Raw genomic sequence first — 16,725 nt, 5'->3', positions numbered from 1 at the left:
CGTTAAGCTCCTGGTAACCCGCGAGAGCACCACAAGTTTATCCTCCATCATCGCACTCTCCGAGCATTCAAGCAGAGGCGTAGGTTTGATTTTGAGATTGGTGGGGACATCCCCGGAAGCTGAGGATTCAGAAAATTAATAGGATAATGTATTAAAGGGCACTGTTATGGGAAAATTCAGTATTTCTTATAATCATTTGTTTCCAAACTGTTTAATCATATGTTTCTGTGAGGTTTTCCAGCAGCTGAGGGGGGACAGGAAAGAGCAGGCCAATAAAACAGATGGGCAGGAAGATAGTGAAATACCTGAGCAGGAGAAAGAGTTTGGTTAGAAGAATACAGGGTTATTTAACTAATAAAAGAAGCACCAGGCCCTCTCCTTAGGGAAACAGGAGACAATTAGGTCATAAATGAAGGCCTTTGGGTGTCTCAGGGACAGAGAACACTGTGACCTGCATCAGGGGGGTAGAAACCAGTCCGAACCAGCAGAAGATAGGGGGGTATCTTTCTGGAAATTTACAAGAAACCTGGAAGGAGGAGTTTTTTTTGCCAAGAAACTGTATAAAATGTCTATGCTTTATTGAGTCTACAGGTATTCTATTTCAAAGCTGGGTGGCTGCGGCTTTTGTGAAAAGAATCCTCATTGAAATAAACCTTTTCTCTTTATTACAGTTTTGCCTCTTGAATGTTTCTTACACCTGTTGATGCTGTGTTTTCATTGAGATTTAAAAATTGCTATTACAGCTGGTGTCAGAGAGTGGGATCCTGTGCGGACTCTTCTTCTCCTGGTCCTGAGAGCGGGTTTGACGGAAATTGCGCAATCCCGGCAGCACCAGGCGGCCGTCTCATACCTCGACGGTTTGAGATAGAAACTCAACAGGTTACGAGAGAGAGAGCCAACACCCGCATTCAGGGCCAGTGGAAGAACTCCCACCAGGGTCAAAAGAATCCGTGGCGATTGCGGGGAAAAACAGAAAAGCATCTCTGGGTAAGAAACGGCAAAGTTGTTTTATTGATGTTAAGTGCAATTTGATAATTGTGAGTGAACATGAACCATATTGGCTGAGTTTGCTTTGGGTACGAGCGAGAGGTAATAATTCCATAGTGAAATTTTCTGAATTCAATATAATTGTATTTGTGAAAATGATTCAGTACTGAAAAAGCATTTATGAGTTTTTACATATCTTCTGCTTGTTTCTGCAGTTCGTGTAGGCCTCTAAGACTTTGAATAACTAAAAATGATTATTGATGAACTTGAATAACTTGAATTTTGTCGCCAATGTGAAAAAATTGTCTTTCCATACCGGGAGTCGAACCCGGGCAGCCTGGATGAAAACCAGGAATCCTAACCGCTAGACCATATGGGAGGCATTGATTGTCCCCTGGCACATTTGAAAAGCTGCACTGCACGGTAAATTATTATGCAGGATCATACTTATTACAAGCCACAGGAGAAGGAATCCTCGACGCCAAAAAGCTAAAATTTAATTTATCGGTATGTAAATAAATATCGGGATAGCTTTTCCCACGTCGAAAGAGCTAATGAAGGAGAAAGTGGGCCGCTGTAGGTGCCTGCTTTCTTCTCGACGGGTAAGACGAAGGTACGGTCTAAATTACAAGCTTTTTCTTTGCTTGGTTGTGTAAAATATTTTTTTAGGCCGCATAACGGTAGAACATGTATCATTAAACTCAATGATGTGCTATTGGAAGCCATGTTGTCATAGCTTCTTGGCACATTACGGCTACCGCAGTTGCAACATGCATTTGAAAAAGCGAGTAGATGGGAGAACTGCTAGATGGAAGAAATTCTTTTGGGAGGACTAACTTGTAGTAGGGTCTTTAACAAAAAAAAAAAAAAAGCCTGCACAATCGAGGAGGTCAAAGGGCATGCTTCCTGCTATAGCTCTGCCCAAAGTCTATTCATGCGGCCACCAGACAGATTTTAAACACCAGATTTACACTTCTACATATATTTTGAGTAGATGACAGATATTCTCAGAAAAGGGTTTCACCCTGTGTGTTTCCACACTGATTAAGGATAGTTCGGGAGATACAAGTAAAAATGATATTATACGATCTTATACTTATACTTTGAATTAAGACGAGTAAAATTAAATATTCGCTCAAGACAAACTCTACTTATCTGAAATTGTGTGCTGATTTTCCAAATGATACAACTTAGTCTAAATAAGAGCAATGTGGAGTCCTCCGATTTCTTAAAACAACACAACAACAAAAGATGCTGTTTAGTAAAAATAATTCATAAGTCTTCTTAGAAGATAAATAGAAGATATGATTTTAATAAAACTTTAAAGATTTGATTTAAACTTTTAAGGTTATGCTTTTAAATGAATTTAGTATAAACTCTGGATGTACTCTGAAAAGGCATTAGCATACTATTTACTGTGACATTGTCCCCCGAGACTCATCTGGTCTGATACCCTGTTTCCTGAAGTTTCAGTTCACACTGCGGTTTATCTCTAAAGGATCTGAGTCAGGATGGCAGCTAAAAAAAGAAAGGTAGACATTAGGAGCTACTTTAAAACAAATACAAGTAAGTAATTTAAGTAATTTAACATTTTCTCAATTTCTAAAGTGTAAAGTGTAGAACAGTGGTTCCCAAACCTGTCCTGCCGGCACCCCAACACTGCACATTTTCTTTGTCTCCCTAATCAAACACACCTGATTCAACTAATCAGCTCATTAACGCTGAGCTGATTAGTTGAATCAGGTGTGTTTGATTAGGGAGACAAAGAAAACGTGCAGTGTTGGGGTGCCAGCAGGACAGGTTTGGGAACCACTGGTGTAGAACCATCAACAATAATAAAAAATATGAATTAGCCATAAATGTTTTCTCTCACTGTTAATTCCATCAATGTGTTGTTTTGCCAGCTGAGGTGACGGAAACCGTCCTGCTAGGTCAGGAAGAGAGGCAGGTGGAGAGGCAGGGTCACAGGTGAGGTCAAGCTATGTGATGTTGACATGTTAGTATAGTGAGATTCATTATTGAGACAATTGTTAGGCAGATGATCTGCTATATAGTTCTTCAATGTGAGTTTAAAAAGAGCGCTAAAAACCTTAAAGGGCACCTATTATGCCCCTTTTTACAACATGTAATATTGGTCTTGGGTGTCCCCAGAATGTATTTGTGAAGTTTTAGCACAAAATACCCCACAGTTAATTTATTATAACCATTTGAAAAAGTCATTTTTGGGGCCTGTTTTAAAAAGAGCTGTTTTGGTGTGTACCACTTTAAATGTAAATGAGCTGCATATCCCCGCCCTGCTGGACCCAGAAGAAACACGAATGAGAATGGACCAGGGCGTCTCGGAATGGTTATTTGATACATTTTCTGTAGTTACAAAGTTTTAATCGCGTCCCCTTTGCAATTATGGATGTGCAACACACACACACACAAATTGTGATAACGTTCGCGCAATTTTTTGAAACTACACACACACATAGGCAAATGTGAGGAGATGGCTACAGAACCAGAAAACATATGCTGCAGGGAGATAGTCCGATTGACGTTCATATACTGTCTATGAAGATAGAGTAGGTATTAATTTATTTACATTTGTAATTGCTGCAAAAAATAATATGTGACATAAAACTGTTTGACGTTGTTTGTTGAGACATCCTATGACGATGACGACGACAACAACTAGCTTTAGACGCATTTGTTGTTGAACTGGTTGACATCGATTGAAATTACTATTTGCTCAAAAATCATAAAATACACTTACTTCTTCTGGAGGTGACGTTGGATCGCGAACAGTAGGCAACGATCCACACTTGAGGATTAACTTTAACCCTCGTTCACTAAACAGTCAGTCAGAAAATGATTCTCGCAAACATAAACGTATTTAGGAAGTTTAAGTGGCGCCATTTCTTCATAAATAAAATCTATCCGCTGTGTTTTCAGTGGCTGATGTCAGTGAAGACTACTATGTCCATTCTTACATCCCACAACAGAACACCTACTTTTCATAGGAGACATTACCGGCTGTCGTTGAAACAATGGCGGTGCTGTGCAGATCACCGGGGGTGGGGTAACCACATGTCAATCAAACCACGTCAGTGGGGCTTGCTCACTTCTACGTCACAAAGCGCCGAATCTTAGAACAGCTCATTCTGAGAGGTGCTTATAATTTATTGAGATTGTAAAAAAACCACTGGGTGGATTTTTATCATTCTAGGGTGGTTTTGCTCACACACTGCCAACACACATTTATGTTCAAACACCATGTAAAAGTGAATTTTGCATAATAGGTGCCTGTAATAGCAATTTTTAAATCTCAATGAAAACACAGCATCAACAGGTGTAAGAAACATTCAAGAGGCAAAACTGTAATAAAGAGAAAAGGTTTATTTCAATGAGGATTCTTTTCACAAAAGCCGCAGCCACCCAGCTTTGAAATAGAATACCTGTAGACTCAATAAAGCATAGACATTTTATTCAGTTTCTTGGCAAAAAAAACTCCTCCTTCCAGGTTTCTTGTAAATTTCCAGAAAGATACCCCCCTATCTTCTGCTGGTTCGGACTGGTTTCTACCCCCCTGATGCAGGTCACAGTGTTCTCTGTCCCTGAGACACCCAAAGGCCTTCATTTATGACCTAATTGTCTCCTGTTTCCCTAAGGAGAGGGCCTGGTGCTTCTTTTATTAGTTAAATAACCCTGTATTCTTCTAACCAAACTCTTTCTCCTGCTCAGGTATTTCACTATCTTCCTGCCCATCTGTTTTATTGGCCTGCTCTTTCCTGTCCCCCCTCAGCTGCTGGAAAACCTCACAGAAACATATGATTAAACAGTTTGGAAACAAATGATTATAAGAAATACTGAATTTTCCCATAACAGTGCCCTTTAATACATTATCCTATTAATTTTCTGAATCCTCAGCTTCCGGGGATGTCCCCACCAATCTCAAAATCAAACCTACGCCTCTGCTTGAATGCTCGGAGAGTGCGATGATGGAGGATAAACTTGTGGTGCTCTCGCGGGTTACCAGGAGCTTAACGACTTCACGAACCGTAACTACCACAATGTTAACAGAATACCAGTAAATCTAGGTGTGTCCCTACACCTTCGTGAAACAATAACAATGATTGACAACTAGGCACATTGATCAAATTCATGCTTACCCTCCAGCAGAATCTTTCCTGGATCCTTCGTTGTCCTTGGTCTTGCAAAAAATAATATAATGCTCTATTACTTATATAACTCTAGTCTTTGTAAGCTGAAGTAAAACATAACAGTGTTTGTCTTTATAAAATAAAAATGTATTTGAACAAAAGATAAAAATACTGGTTACACAATGATTAATATTTGTAGCATATCATTAAAAGGTTACAGGTTATACTTCAGCTTATCCAATCTCAACAGGGCAGTCCTGTATGAGTGGAAAATTACACAGGCTACTTACCTCGTAAGCAGTTTAAGCAATAGATGTGAAAAAATAACTTGTAATGTTCTCATCCGAGCTTTTCAAGCTAAGATAATACAGCAGAGCAATATAAGCAAAAAGAATCTCAGTTAATAAACTGAACTGGAAGAGAGCTAATTTCTCCCCAGGGATGCACACGACATCAAAATAAAAAATGCAACAACTAACAGTCAAAAAGCAGTCTTATTTATACGGAACTGGGTTACATTGTTCCTATGCAATTTCTTGATTTTTTTCGAGAGGAACTAAATCATGTGACATCAACCTTCTATTGCCTCAGTCAAGGAGGCTTCTGTTGTTGACTAGGGCTGTCACTTTTGAGAAAAATCTAATTCTAACTGGTATCAAATATCAAGCAATGTATTCGAATATCTACGATATATATCTTAAATATTCTATAGGCTACATGATACAATTTGCAAAAGTCTTGTGAAGAAATAATCAGTATGGGTTTCATGAGCTTATTTCAGTGACAATTGTTTTTTGTATTTTCACAAACCACGCATAAACGTCATTATCTCAAAACTACAAACTTTTACACACATGCTGCTGATATATTATTGTAGCAGAGTTTGTGCTAAATACAGTGTAATCAGACTTTAGCCATGAAAATGTCACAAGTAACAGAAATAAGCACAAATGTCAGAGCATGTCAGAACACCTCCAGGGCCCAGAAAACACCTCAGTCCCCAGAGGGTTAACTACTAGCGTTCACTACTGTGAAGATCGCAAGTCAGCATCGTCAGCTTCATCTTTGCAGCCGACACTGACACAGAAAACACTTGTGTTTTAGTAAAAAATTTAAATGTCTCCTTGCTATATTTGACATATTCATTGTCATTACTTTTGCCGGTTCTTTGTGACAGCTTTTAGGTGCTTTATTGGCAGCACCACCCTCACATGTTACATGAACCGCATCAGCACCGACAACTTGGAGATTTTTTTTTTCTTTTTGGGGGCATTTTGTTTGTGTTCAGGCTTTCTCAGTTGTCTTTAGATTAATGTTTCAGTTAACAGTTTTTCAGTTGTTTTCAGTTAATTTTTTCAGGGGTAGACTACAGGAGCAGTACTCTCGCGGCTGTAGACGGTAATGTTTTCTCTTGGTTCATGTCAGTCAGTATGAATTAATTTTGATATATAATCTGGAAAATACAGTACTTTACCATCTACAGTGTAGATTCCAAAATATTTCCAGACACTACTTTTTAAATGAGTTGGGGTAGAATTGTCCGATCAGATCACATAATACTTACCTTTTATACTACAATTGAATCAGATCGAATGCATTAATATTATGAACAGCAGCTATGCTAATTATTTCCCATCTGCTTTTCTGTTGTTATCTCGGGACGCTAAATAGAGTTCGTCAGCTCCAGTTTGTATCCAGCCTCTCATGGAAACCTCAGATGCCCCAACACCTGTGTAAGATATATATATATTATTCAGACAGGTCAATTTAGCTCAACGGAATTATTAATTAATTTATAGGGAATTCGAAAGAATCACTTTACAACCGAGCAAATGACTCGTTCGCGGTTCATTTGAACTGGCTGTAACTATCAGCTCTGCAATATATATATATATATATATATATATATATATATATATATATATATATATATATATATATATATATCCAAACTATAGTGAAACACTATAGTTAGCAAGGTAACTTAAATCATCAGTTTAAGAAATTAAATTCGTAAGCACATAACACAAGTAACACTTCTCTTTAAAATTACAAACAAGACTTTATTTATTATTCTAACACATAAACCTAATATCTAACCCAAACACACGCACACACACACATTCATACGAGTTGCAGCAAGAAAGAGAGTGAGGAAAGAATGAGTTTTAAGAGTGAGATGATGAAATCCCAAGTTTCTATATGCACTTATAAGACATGACCTGGAACGAACCATCAATCATTAATTAACCCTTCTATCGTTTCTTAGACAGGTTATTAAATTTATATCAATACACCAGTTCAGCTTAAAGGGTTAGTTCACCCAAAAATGAAAATTATGTCATTAATGACTCACCCTCATGTCGTTCCAAGCCCGTAAGACCTCCGTTCATCTTCGGAACACAGTTTAAGATATTTTAGATTTTGTTAGAGAGCTTTCTGTTCCTCCATTGAAAGTCAATGGACGGCATACTGTTCACGTCCAGAAAGGCAATACAGACATCATCAAAGTAGTCTATGTGACATCAGTGGCTCAATCTTAAGTTTATAAAGCGACGAGAATACTTTTTGTGCGCAAAAAACAACAAAAATAACGACTTTATTCCACTATTCATTTCCTTCTCTCTGGGCCTCAAGCTATTTCACGTAGTGTAATAGCGTAGCGCGTCTGTGTTGTACATCACACGTAGGCTCACTATTGGCCGACGCTGGTCATGTGTGATGCGTGTGATGTCCACACAGACCCGCTACGCTATTACACTAAGTGAAATTGAGAAAAGTCGTGAAATACGTGAAAAAGTCTTTGTTGAAGCTGGCTTTGCAGAAGAAACGTGGACTGAAATCTTGCCGCAAAACTTAACTTAGAACCGAGACTCACAACGGAAAATAAGAGAACTAAGAAAAGAAAGAAAATTGAGACGAGAGTAGTTAGATGGCTTGAATGAAGCTGTTGAACCCGTTCTTCTGATCTTGATTTGGGTTCTTTGTCTCTGCCGGTCTACATGGTTACATTTTCTTGAGAGAGAGAAGAGAGAGCTTTGTTTTCGGGTCTTAGGATTTTAAACTCGAAAGTTCGCCAACCTCCTGAAGAGATTTGACCAATTAGACACTGGCTTTATTTAGGAGGTGGCGTTCTCTTCACTTCTTACCATAAATCATTGCTTATCTGGGATCTCCTTATAGCAGAGAGACCAGAGGCCCCAGTTTAGACATCATTGCTATTATAAGAATACAAAACATTTTAGACAGATTTCAGTCAAGCCATCTTTTGAATCACGAGCATACGATCATACTGATATGAAACACAACACACTTTCATTCAAACATCTAACAGTTATAACTATTAAATGACTTACATGGGATCTAAGCTTATTAAACATACATAGAATTATGTAGTTGCATGGTGTTTGATTATAAGTCCATCGAAAACTGTTCTGGGCTGATTTTATATTGTTATAGGTAAAATCTCAGTTCTCTGGTTTGAAGAGAAGAGAACTCTGGTTTGGTCATTCAGAGGTCCTTAAAGGGTCATTTCACCCATTTGAACATTGTTTTTTATTTAAAGTGGGTCATATATGTAGTCGAAATGTAAAATAATTTTTGAATTTGGTGCCTTCGTGACCGAGAAAAGACAAAAAATAACTTCAGAACGCATTTGTATGAAAGACAACAACTCCCACAATGCACCACATTGCACAGCTCCGCAAGCCACTCCCACTAATCCAGAAAGTGCATATCTGCCTATAAGAGAAATCACTCTTCCGTCTACAAGGCTAGCTACTACCAGAGCTTGAAATTCATTTCACATTCACACAAAATGTCTAGTTAGTTGGCAAACTCATATAGTGCATTACTCCTCGTTTGTATTTCTTTCGAAAAGGTGAATTATTGCATGGTACCTGGATGTTCAGTCAGAACATATGCGGTGCGAAACTAGGATAGTTCTCAACACAAACGTCCGTGTCCTCGTCTGATTCAGAGATTTCGTCCAGGAGAAATTGTCATCGTTGAAATTCTTTGCCGCAGACGGACTCTATCTCTGTGTTCGTAGCGGTTCGTAGCTGCATTGTGAGATCACCGGCGCCACCAGTCCGCCCTAACTCGAGCCAGTCCGGGCTCCTCGTCCGCGGCAGGCAGGTCTTCTGCCTCGGCTGCTCTTCGCTATAATGCGGCTTGTAAAGGTAGCCACAAACACCTGATTCAAGCATCAGACTTCCGAAATCCTCTTCCTCTATATCATATTGAGCACTCTCCTCCGCTATTGTCATAACTGTACATCTGTATCCACAGCGCCTGTTAGCTTAGCTTCAAACAAGATGGAGGATATTGCCTTCAGTTTCAGAGAGTAAAGTCCCACCCACTGATCTGTAATAGGTCTGTAGCGTGAGCGCGCCCCACCCTGGGAAAGATGAGAAACTAGTTTCTGTAGTCTTAACAGAAATCCCCCCCTCTAACACTTCCTCCTACAATGACGCAAAATGACGATTTTTGCGTCATTGTAGGAGGAAGTGTAAGAGGTAAATAACAGATTTCTCCCGTCTCAGGGGAAAATGAGAGAGTGTTGCATGACCATTCAATAGTATGACTGGGTTTCTAACAATGCAAAGCTTAATGCAAATGGGTGAAGTGTCCCTTTAAGAAGGAGGGGGGTCTGGAATGTTGTGGGGTCCAGCAACTTCTGCTGTTATCTTGATCGGGCACTGAGTTGTGCCATCTCTGAGCCAATTATTCTTTTCCAAGCTATCTCACAATAGCCGCTTTCTGACCGGAGGAACCTTTTCACAGTTCCTAGAACTATTGGCTATAGTACCTGGATGTCGGCGTGTTCGCACCGCAGGAACTAGGAACGATTTTAGTTCTAGGAACTCCATTTGTAGAAACTAATTTAGGTCCTACTTCAGAGTAGGGTCTAAACCAGCACTATAGGAACTATCCGTGACGTTAGTGTACGCTGATTGACCGAACGCACGCGGAACACCAGCACCGCCATTTTTAAAACAGCTAGAATGTAAACACACAGATTATAGCCTATATATTTACTCCATAAACTAACTATACAAACATGGAAAACAGTGATAGATGGGTCTCTAAACCTTAAATGCTAAAGAGAAAATCCAACGCAACTTTGAGGGGACCAAGCCAAACATGATTATGTAGGCTAATAACCTTTTTTCATATACTGTCTACTTTCTAGAACAGTTCTATCTAATAAGATATTAAACAGTACTGTTAGACAGATCGCTAACTAATAAACACAGAGAATGCGAGCATTGTTTGCTCTGGCGTTCTCAGCGCCGCCAAAATAAAGGTCCGTCGCGCCGTCAAAATAAAAGTCACTGTGCTTGCGTCACTCCCTTACCCCTCCTACCAGTTCCTATGGCCACTTGGCCGGTGCGAACGCAAACAGCAAAACCGAGTTTGAGTGAGAGTAGTTCTTAGAACTGTTTAGAAGTGGACAGTTCCTAGAACTAAGTTCCTAGAACTACTTGGTCGGAAAGCGGCTATTGACAAGTTCTTCCTTTAGTTTGGCCATAAAAAGGTCTTCTTGTAGCCTGGCTGGAGCCGGGCTGGGTGATTTGGGGTCTGGAATGTTGGATTCTGTGTGGAGTTATGATTGAACAAAACACCTGGAAGCTTCATTTGTATTTGATTCGCACTCAGTCGTTACACCTGTGAAGAGACGACTCGACGCTGGCGATATGTTATGCCCTAAATGAATACATGATTAACTAACTGTATTTTTTCTATGTACATTTCTGAAATGCACTTTCTGTAAAGCTGCTTTGAAACAATATAGGCCTATGTATTGTGAAAAACGCTATACAAATCAATTTGATTTGAATTGAATTGAATTGAATTGAATAGACTGTAAAAAATGCGCTACACATGACACTTTAAACCGAACAGTTTATTTATAATTTGATTACGGATATTTCATGTCAGGTTCGAATGCATATTCGAATATCGAATAAAAAGTGACAGCCCTAGTGTCGACATTGTTTCCCATATATGGGCATTCTTCCGTCCTTTCCGTCTTCTGCGCTTCGGGCCTCTTTGTAAGTGTGCGTGTATCTGGAAGTGTATTTGTACATAATTCCCTACAAAACACATAAGCAATACATAAACAACTGTTTATGTTCACTTAAAGCATAACTGACTGTGTTTACGTGAATACTTGCCAAGACCGGCATTTTGAAATTAGTTTGTGTGTATTTGACTGTTTAAGCGCAATAAGCATAGAAAAATAACTCAATTTAATTAAATTAAATTCAATTCAAATTTATTTGTATAGCGCTTTTCACAAAACATATTGTTTCAAAGCAGCTTTACAGAAAGTGCATTTCAGAAATGTACATAGAATAAAAATTAGTTAGTTACAGTTAGTTAACCATGTATAAATTTAGGGCATAACATATCGCCAGCGTCGAGTCGTCTCTTCACAGGTGTTGGAGCATCTGAGGTTTCCATGAGAGGCTGGATACAAACTGGAGCTGATGAACTCTATTTACCTCGGGACTAGCGTCCTGAGATAACAACAGAAGAGCAGATGGAAAATAATTAGCATAGCTGATGTTCATAATATTAATGCATTTGATCCGATTTAATTGTAGTATAAAAGGTAAGTATTATGTGAATGCTTGGCTGAAGAGATGCGTCTTTAATCTAGTTTTAAACTGGGACAGCGAATCTGAGCCTCGAACAATATCAGGAAGGCCATTCTCAATTTAGTACTGAGAGGTGGTTTTGTTCGTACAGTTTGGGTGTGAGCACAAAATCTGCGGGAATGAGTAAAATTATGCACAATCCTGCACTAAAAATTCATGCCCTGTAACAGCAACAATAATCATCTGGAGCAAAAAAACGAGTGAGAGAGGAGAAGTGGGTTTGTGCGTAGCTCACTGTCAGAGAGATGAGAGAGTGAGAAAGCGTAGCTGATATTGTGTCTATTCTGCGGAAAATTAGTATTTGGAAATGAGTATTTCAGATATTTCAGTATTGATACACATCGAAAAATCGATATTTTTGACAACAGTACATTGCACTTATTATTTCAGATGCCTTTTTAATAGACTACAATTGAAAAATCTATACAGCCTATAAAATTCAAGCCGCAATTATTTGAAAACAGAAAAAAAAAAACTTGCAAGATCATTAATCAGGAGTATAAATACAGGTCAGTAAATATTTCTATCTGGGAATTGCATGTTAGAAACTTGAAACAAATTGTTTGTTTTTTTTCAACCATTATAACTTGACACTTTCTTGCCAATCATGTGACCTTCAAAAAATGGGTGTTGGCCAGTGTATAAATACAACTGTTTCTTCCTGTCTGCAAGTACCTGAAGTGAGTTAGACACAGAAGCACTTGAACAAACAGCTAATATTGTAAGTAAATGTGTATTGCTCTTCTGTAGACTCTGTGACTTAGTAATATTGATAATGATTGGTAGTATCTCAGATTGACATACTGTATTTGCTACTGTATATGATTGTAGATATTTGCTAATAGAGCTTATCAATACAGAAATAGGAACAAAGAAAAAGATAGACTGGAAGTTCCCACAGATTTTTTTGTTTTTTCCCACAGAGTTTACTGGCCTGTCTTTCTGTTTTTGAAAAATAATTTAGTGTGTATATGCTTTGTATAGCAACAAACTGCACCTTATCTTGAAGACTACAAACCTTGAATCCAGAGTCATGGCAGATTCTACTGAAAGGTATTATTACAAGCTACTCACATTTTAGTCTTTAGGTCTTATTGTTAATAGAGCTTTCAAATCACATTTTACTACAATTAACTTCTAATATTTTTGTTAAAAATATACTAAAAGGAAAGAATATGTCAGTACTATTCACAATTAAATATAGATGCGATCAATAATTCAAAAAGCCCTTTCATTTAGAAACATTTCCAAACATCACTTAGTTGAACATATCAGGTGAATTTTAATCATATCTTTTATCTTCTGTGTTTATCACATTTTGCAGTGACAGTGATTCCTGAACTAAAGCTTTTTTCCATGAAAAATCCTTTTTATGTGACCATTATATTTTGAAAATCTAAGTTTATTGCCTTTTCACTTTATGTTGATGTTATTAATGAAGTGATGTGTAATGTTACCTTATTATTAAGAAAAACTAATTAATTTATTCTTTTTACATTATTAAATGTCTGTCTTTGTGTTATGTTGTTTTCTGCACAGACAAATAATAGGACAAGAAATGCACAAATTTAATGCAATCATCGAGCAAAGTAGAGTAAATGAGGAGGGGACTCCCACTCGATACCATCTGACACCAACAGACTCTCCTGATCAATCTGAGCCATATAAAAAAATGACCTTTGGTGAGAAAGACAAAACCAAACCCCATAAAACCATTCTGATAGTGGGAGAAACAGGCATAGGAAAAACAAAACTAATCAACACTATGATCAACTACAACTTAGATGTTCAGAGAGAAGACAAGGTTTGGTTTGAGATCACAGATGATCAGGGTGACCTTCGGTCTTCAGTTCACAGTCAGACCTCCATCATCACTGTTTATGGGTTTTATTTAGAAGAGAGTAAAACTGATCTTACAATCATCGACACACCAGGATATGGAGACACTCGTGGAGGTGAGAAAGATAAAGAGATCGCTGAGAGTTTGCTTAGTTTATGTAAATCTGCTGAAGGGATTCATGAAATAGATGCAGTGTGTCTGGTGATGAAAGCAACTCAGACTCGACTCTCTGACAGACAGATGTACATATTTGATGCTGTTCAGTCTTTATTCGGAAGAGATATTGTTGAGAACATTGTCCTTCTCTTCACACACTCACGTGGCGCTATACCTAAAAATGCCCTGACGGCTGTTAAAGAGGATAAAATCAAGTGTGCAGTGAATGCCAAGAATCAGCCTCTGTATTTCCTGTTTGACAACTGTCAGTCAGAAGCTGCTGAGGAAGAAAATGAAATGCTGAAACAATCATGGAATCTCAGTTTTATAGGAATTACAGGATTTTTCAAATTTCTTAAAAACGTAAAACCAAAATCCCTGGAGATGACTCAAGATGTTTTACAGAAACGGAAGCAGCTGAAGGCAAACATCTCCAACTTAAAAACACATATTCAAAAGATAGACCCAAAGCAAAATGAGCTGAAACAAACTCAAGCTGCTCTGGAGCAACACAAAAAAGCTGTTGAAGAAAATAAGAACTTTGAGTATGAAGTTGAAGTGCCCTATAAAGAGAAGGTTGATATTGATCTCTCTAAAGCCAGTGAGGTTATGTGCTGCAGCGTCTGTGAGGAGAACTGTCAGTATCCAGACAGCTGGTCTTCCACCCTATGGGGCAGTGTGATGAAAAATAATCACTGTACAGTGTGCACAAATAAATGCCACTACAGCAAACACGTCAGAGAAGCAAAAAGATATGTAGCAAAGACAAAGAAGGAGAAGAGGACAAATGAAGAATTAAAGAAGAAATATGATGATAATATAATTAAAGTTGGGGACGGTGTGAAGAGGCTGAAAGAAGAACTGAGAGAAGAACAACAAAAATTAGAGAAAGAGAAAATAAAGCTGGTGATGGATGCTTTTCACTGTGTGGATATTCTGGAGAGGATCGCACTCAACACTGATTCACTGTTCACACTCCGACATGTTGATTTTATGATTGAAAAGCTGAAGGAAATCAATGAGCCTGAAAAAGCTGAAATACTGGAAAACATCAAGAAGAGAGCAGGAGAAGACAAAACCAGAGCACTGCAATACATGAAAAGCTGTGTTAAATCAGAAAATTAGAAAAGTGGACTCTGAAAGTGTCCTTCTGTGATATAGTGCTACAAATATAATCATCGTGTTTGAAGCAATAATGTGTTCATCGCTGAGAGTTTGTGTAGTTTAAGTGAATCTGCAGAAGGGATCAATGAAACATGCAGTGTGTCTGGTGATTACAGCATTTGATGCTGTTTAGTCATCATTCGGGAGAGATATTGCTAAATAGGCTAACTTTGTCCTGCTCTTCACACACTCACAACACACACACACACACACACACACACTTGCATATATATATGCCTTATTTAGTCTCTTGGGATGCTTTCACAATCTGAAAAATGATTTGAATATTTCTGAAGATTTTAGTTGCTTTTACTGCATCTTGTTGTGTTTGTTGTGTTCACTAGTCCCTTATTAGTTATTAGTCATTTAGTTCTAATATTTTTCCTGTAAAGTATATTTGACTTTTTTTGTCCTTGTTTAATAAATCTGCACTTAGGTCATGACAAGTTCCTATCTCTTTAGTAAATTATTGTTTTACTTCACAGAATATCATGCTCAACAAATAATATGGCCTGATGTGATTCTGATAGGCTGAATAGTGCAGTCAGTGTGTTTAAGCTATAAAAAGATTCAAACAATAATTTTATGCATTTCTATAAACATGTATTTTTCTATTTTGGTAAAAAAGTTTTAGAGGTGTTTGCATTTATTTTAACGTTCATGTAAACCAGTTTGGGTTGACATGAGGTATCATCCTGATAGTGTTACTTGACAATAAATCAGACAACTATTAAAAATGAATTTACTCAAGGTATATGGGTACAGTTATCTTTCTCACAGAAAATTTGCTGTTAAACAGCGCCACCAAGGGGTCAAATATTAAAATCACATATACTCCAATACACCTGCCTCAAGTACTGCTGAACGTATGTTAGTTATTCTCACACAGCAGAGAAACTAACATACAAAACTGATTCACAAAATTAAAGGGTCTCTTTTTAAATATGTTTTAATGATGCTTGGAGAGAGATGAATAAACTTCATATTGCTTAATTCCCAATTAAGAAAACACAATCAGAATATTTCCAAGACATGCTAAATACAGCCTGCAAAGTATATGGAATAATTGTATGTGAAGCAGGTCTTTCATTCCTGTCGTACAGTACTTTAAAATAATATTGAACTCACTTTTCTCGAATGGACGCACAGAGTAACCTACCACAAACACTCCGTCTCGTGCAAAATCTCAGTGGCCACTAGATGGCGCTGTTTTGCGCTGCCTTTGGAACTGCAACTGTAGTTTAAATGTGCTCCAGTTGAATTTTAATCCTCTTAAGACTTATATGGGAAGCCAAACAAAACAAAAGTGGGACGAGACAGCGGGGGTTTACAGAGCTCGCGCCGCGCTGACATGTCATCAGCGCGGTTCAATGGTCTGAGCCGCGCGGCCGATTCGTCAGCGCAGCGCGGACGTGTTTCCTAGCGACACCAAATGGGCAGCGCGGCGCGAACAATCCTCACCAGCGCTGCGCTGACCAATTTAAACAGATAAAAGTTAATTTGGCGCTACTCAATTATATTTTACCCATAAACCTCTGCTATTATTAATGTAAATGAGTACAGCAGATTTTGATTTACATGAACCTAAAGAAAAAGCCATGAAAAATTAATAATTGCAAAACTGCTGTGTCAAACTTAAAATTAACATTACCTTGGCAGTCCCCTGGTGGCCTATGTAAAATTGGTAGTGAAAATGGGGCGTTCACATCATAGACAGTATATAAACTGGACACAGCGACCCCATAGGTTTCAACGGAGAGAAAGTGAA

General features: G+C 38.2%; 1 protein-coding gene across 2 annotated transcripts; it reads left to right on the top strand.

The window, feature by feature from the left end:
- Nucleotides 1-12,468: 12,468 nt before the first annotated feature.
- LOC311283662 (uncharacterized protein) lies at nt 12,469-15,703 on the top strand. Of its 2 annotated transcripts, none has more exons than XM_084398215.1 (3): nt 12,469-12,518; nt 12,782-12,850; nt 13,337-15,703. In XM_084398215.1, the coding sequence occupies exons 2-3, from the start codon at nt 12,831-12,833 to the stop codon at nt 14,916-14,918; spliced, it is 1,602 nt and encodes a 533-aa protein (XP_084254341.1). In that variant the 5' UTR covers nt 12,469-12,518; nt 12,782-12,830; the 3' UTR covers nt 14,919-15,703. The 2 variants fall into 2 exon arrangements, with proteins under 2 accessions (XP_084254341.1, XP_084254342.1); XM_084398216.1 differs by having other exon boundaries at nt 12,471-12,518; nt 12,721-12,850.
- The last annotated feature ends 1,022 nt before the right edge of the window (nt 15,704-16,725 follow it).

The sequence above is a fragment of the Rutilus rutilus genome (assembly GCF_951802725.1).
Source record: "Rutilus rutilus genome assembly, chromosome: 24".
Taxonomy (NCBI): Eukaryota; Metazoa; Chordata; class Actinopteri; order Cypriniformes; family Leuciscidae; genus Rutilus; species Rutilus rutilus.
The sequence above is the reverse complement of the archived record's forward strand: the minus strand, read 5'-3'. Positions and strand labels throughout refer to the sequence as shown.

Excerpts from the sequence above, each read along its gene's own strand:
- LOC311283662 (XM_084398215.1), top strand. The coding sequence starts at position 12,831 with ATGGCAGATTCTACTGAAAG. Across the intron at positions 12,851-13,336 it reads ATGGCAGATTCTACTGAAAG|ACAAATAATAGGACAAGAAA; the intron begins GTATTATTACAA and ends TTTTCTGCACAG.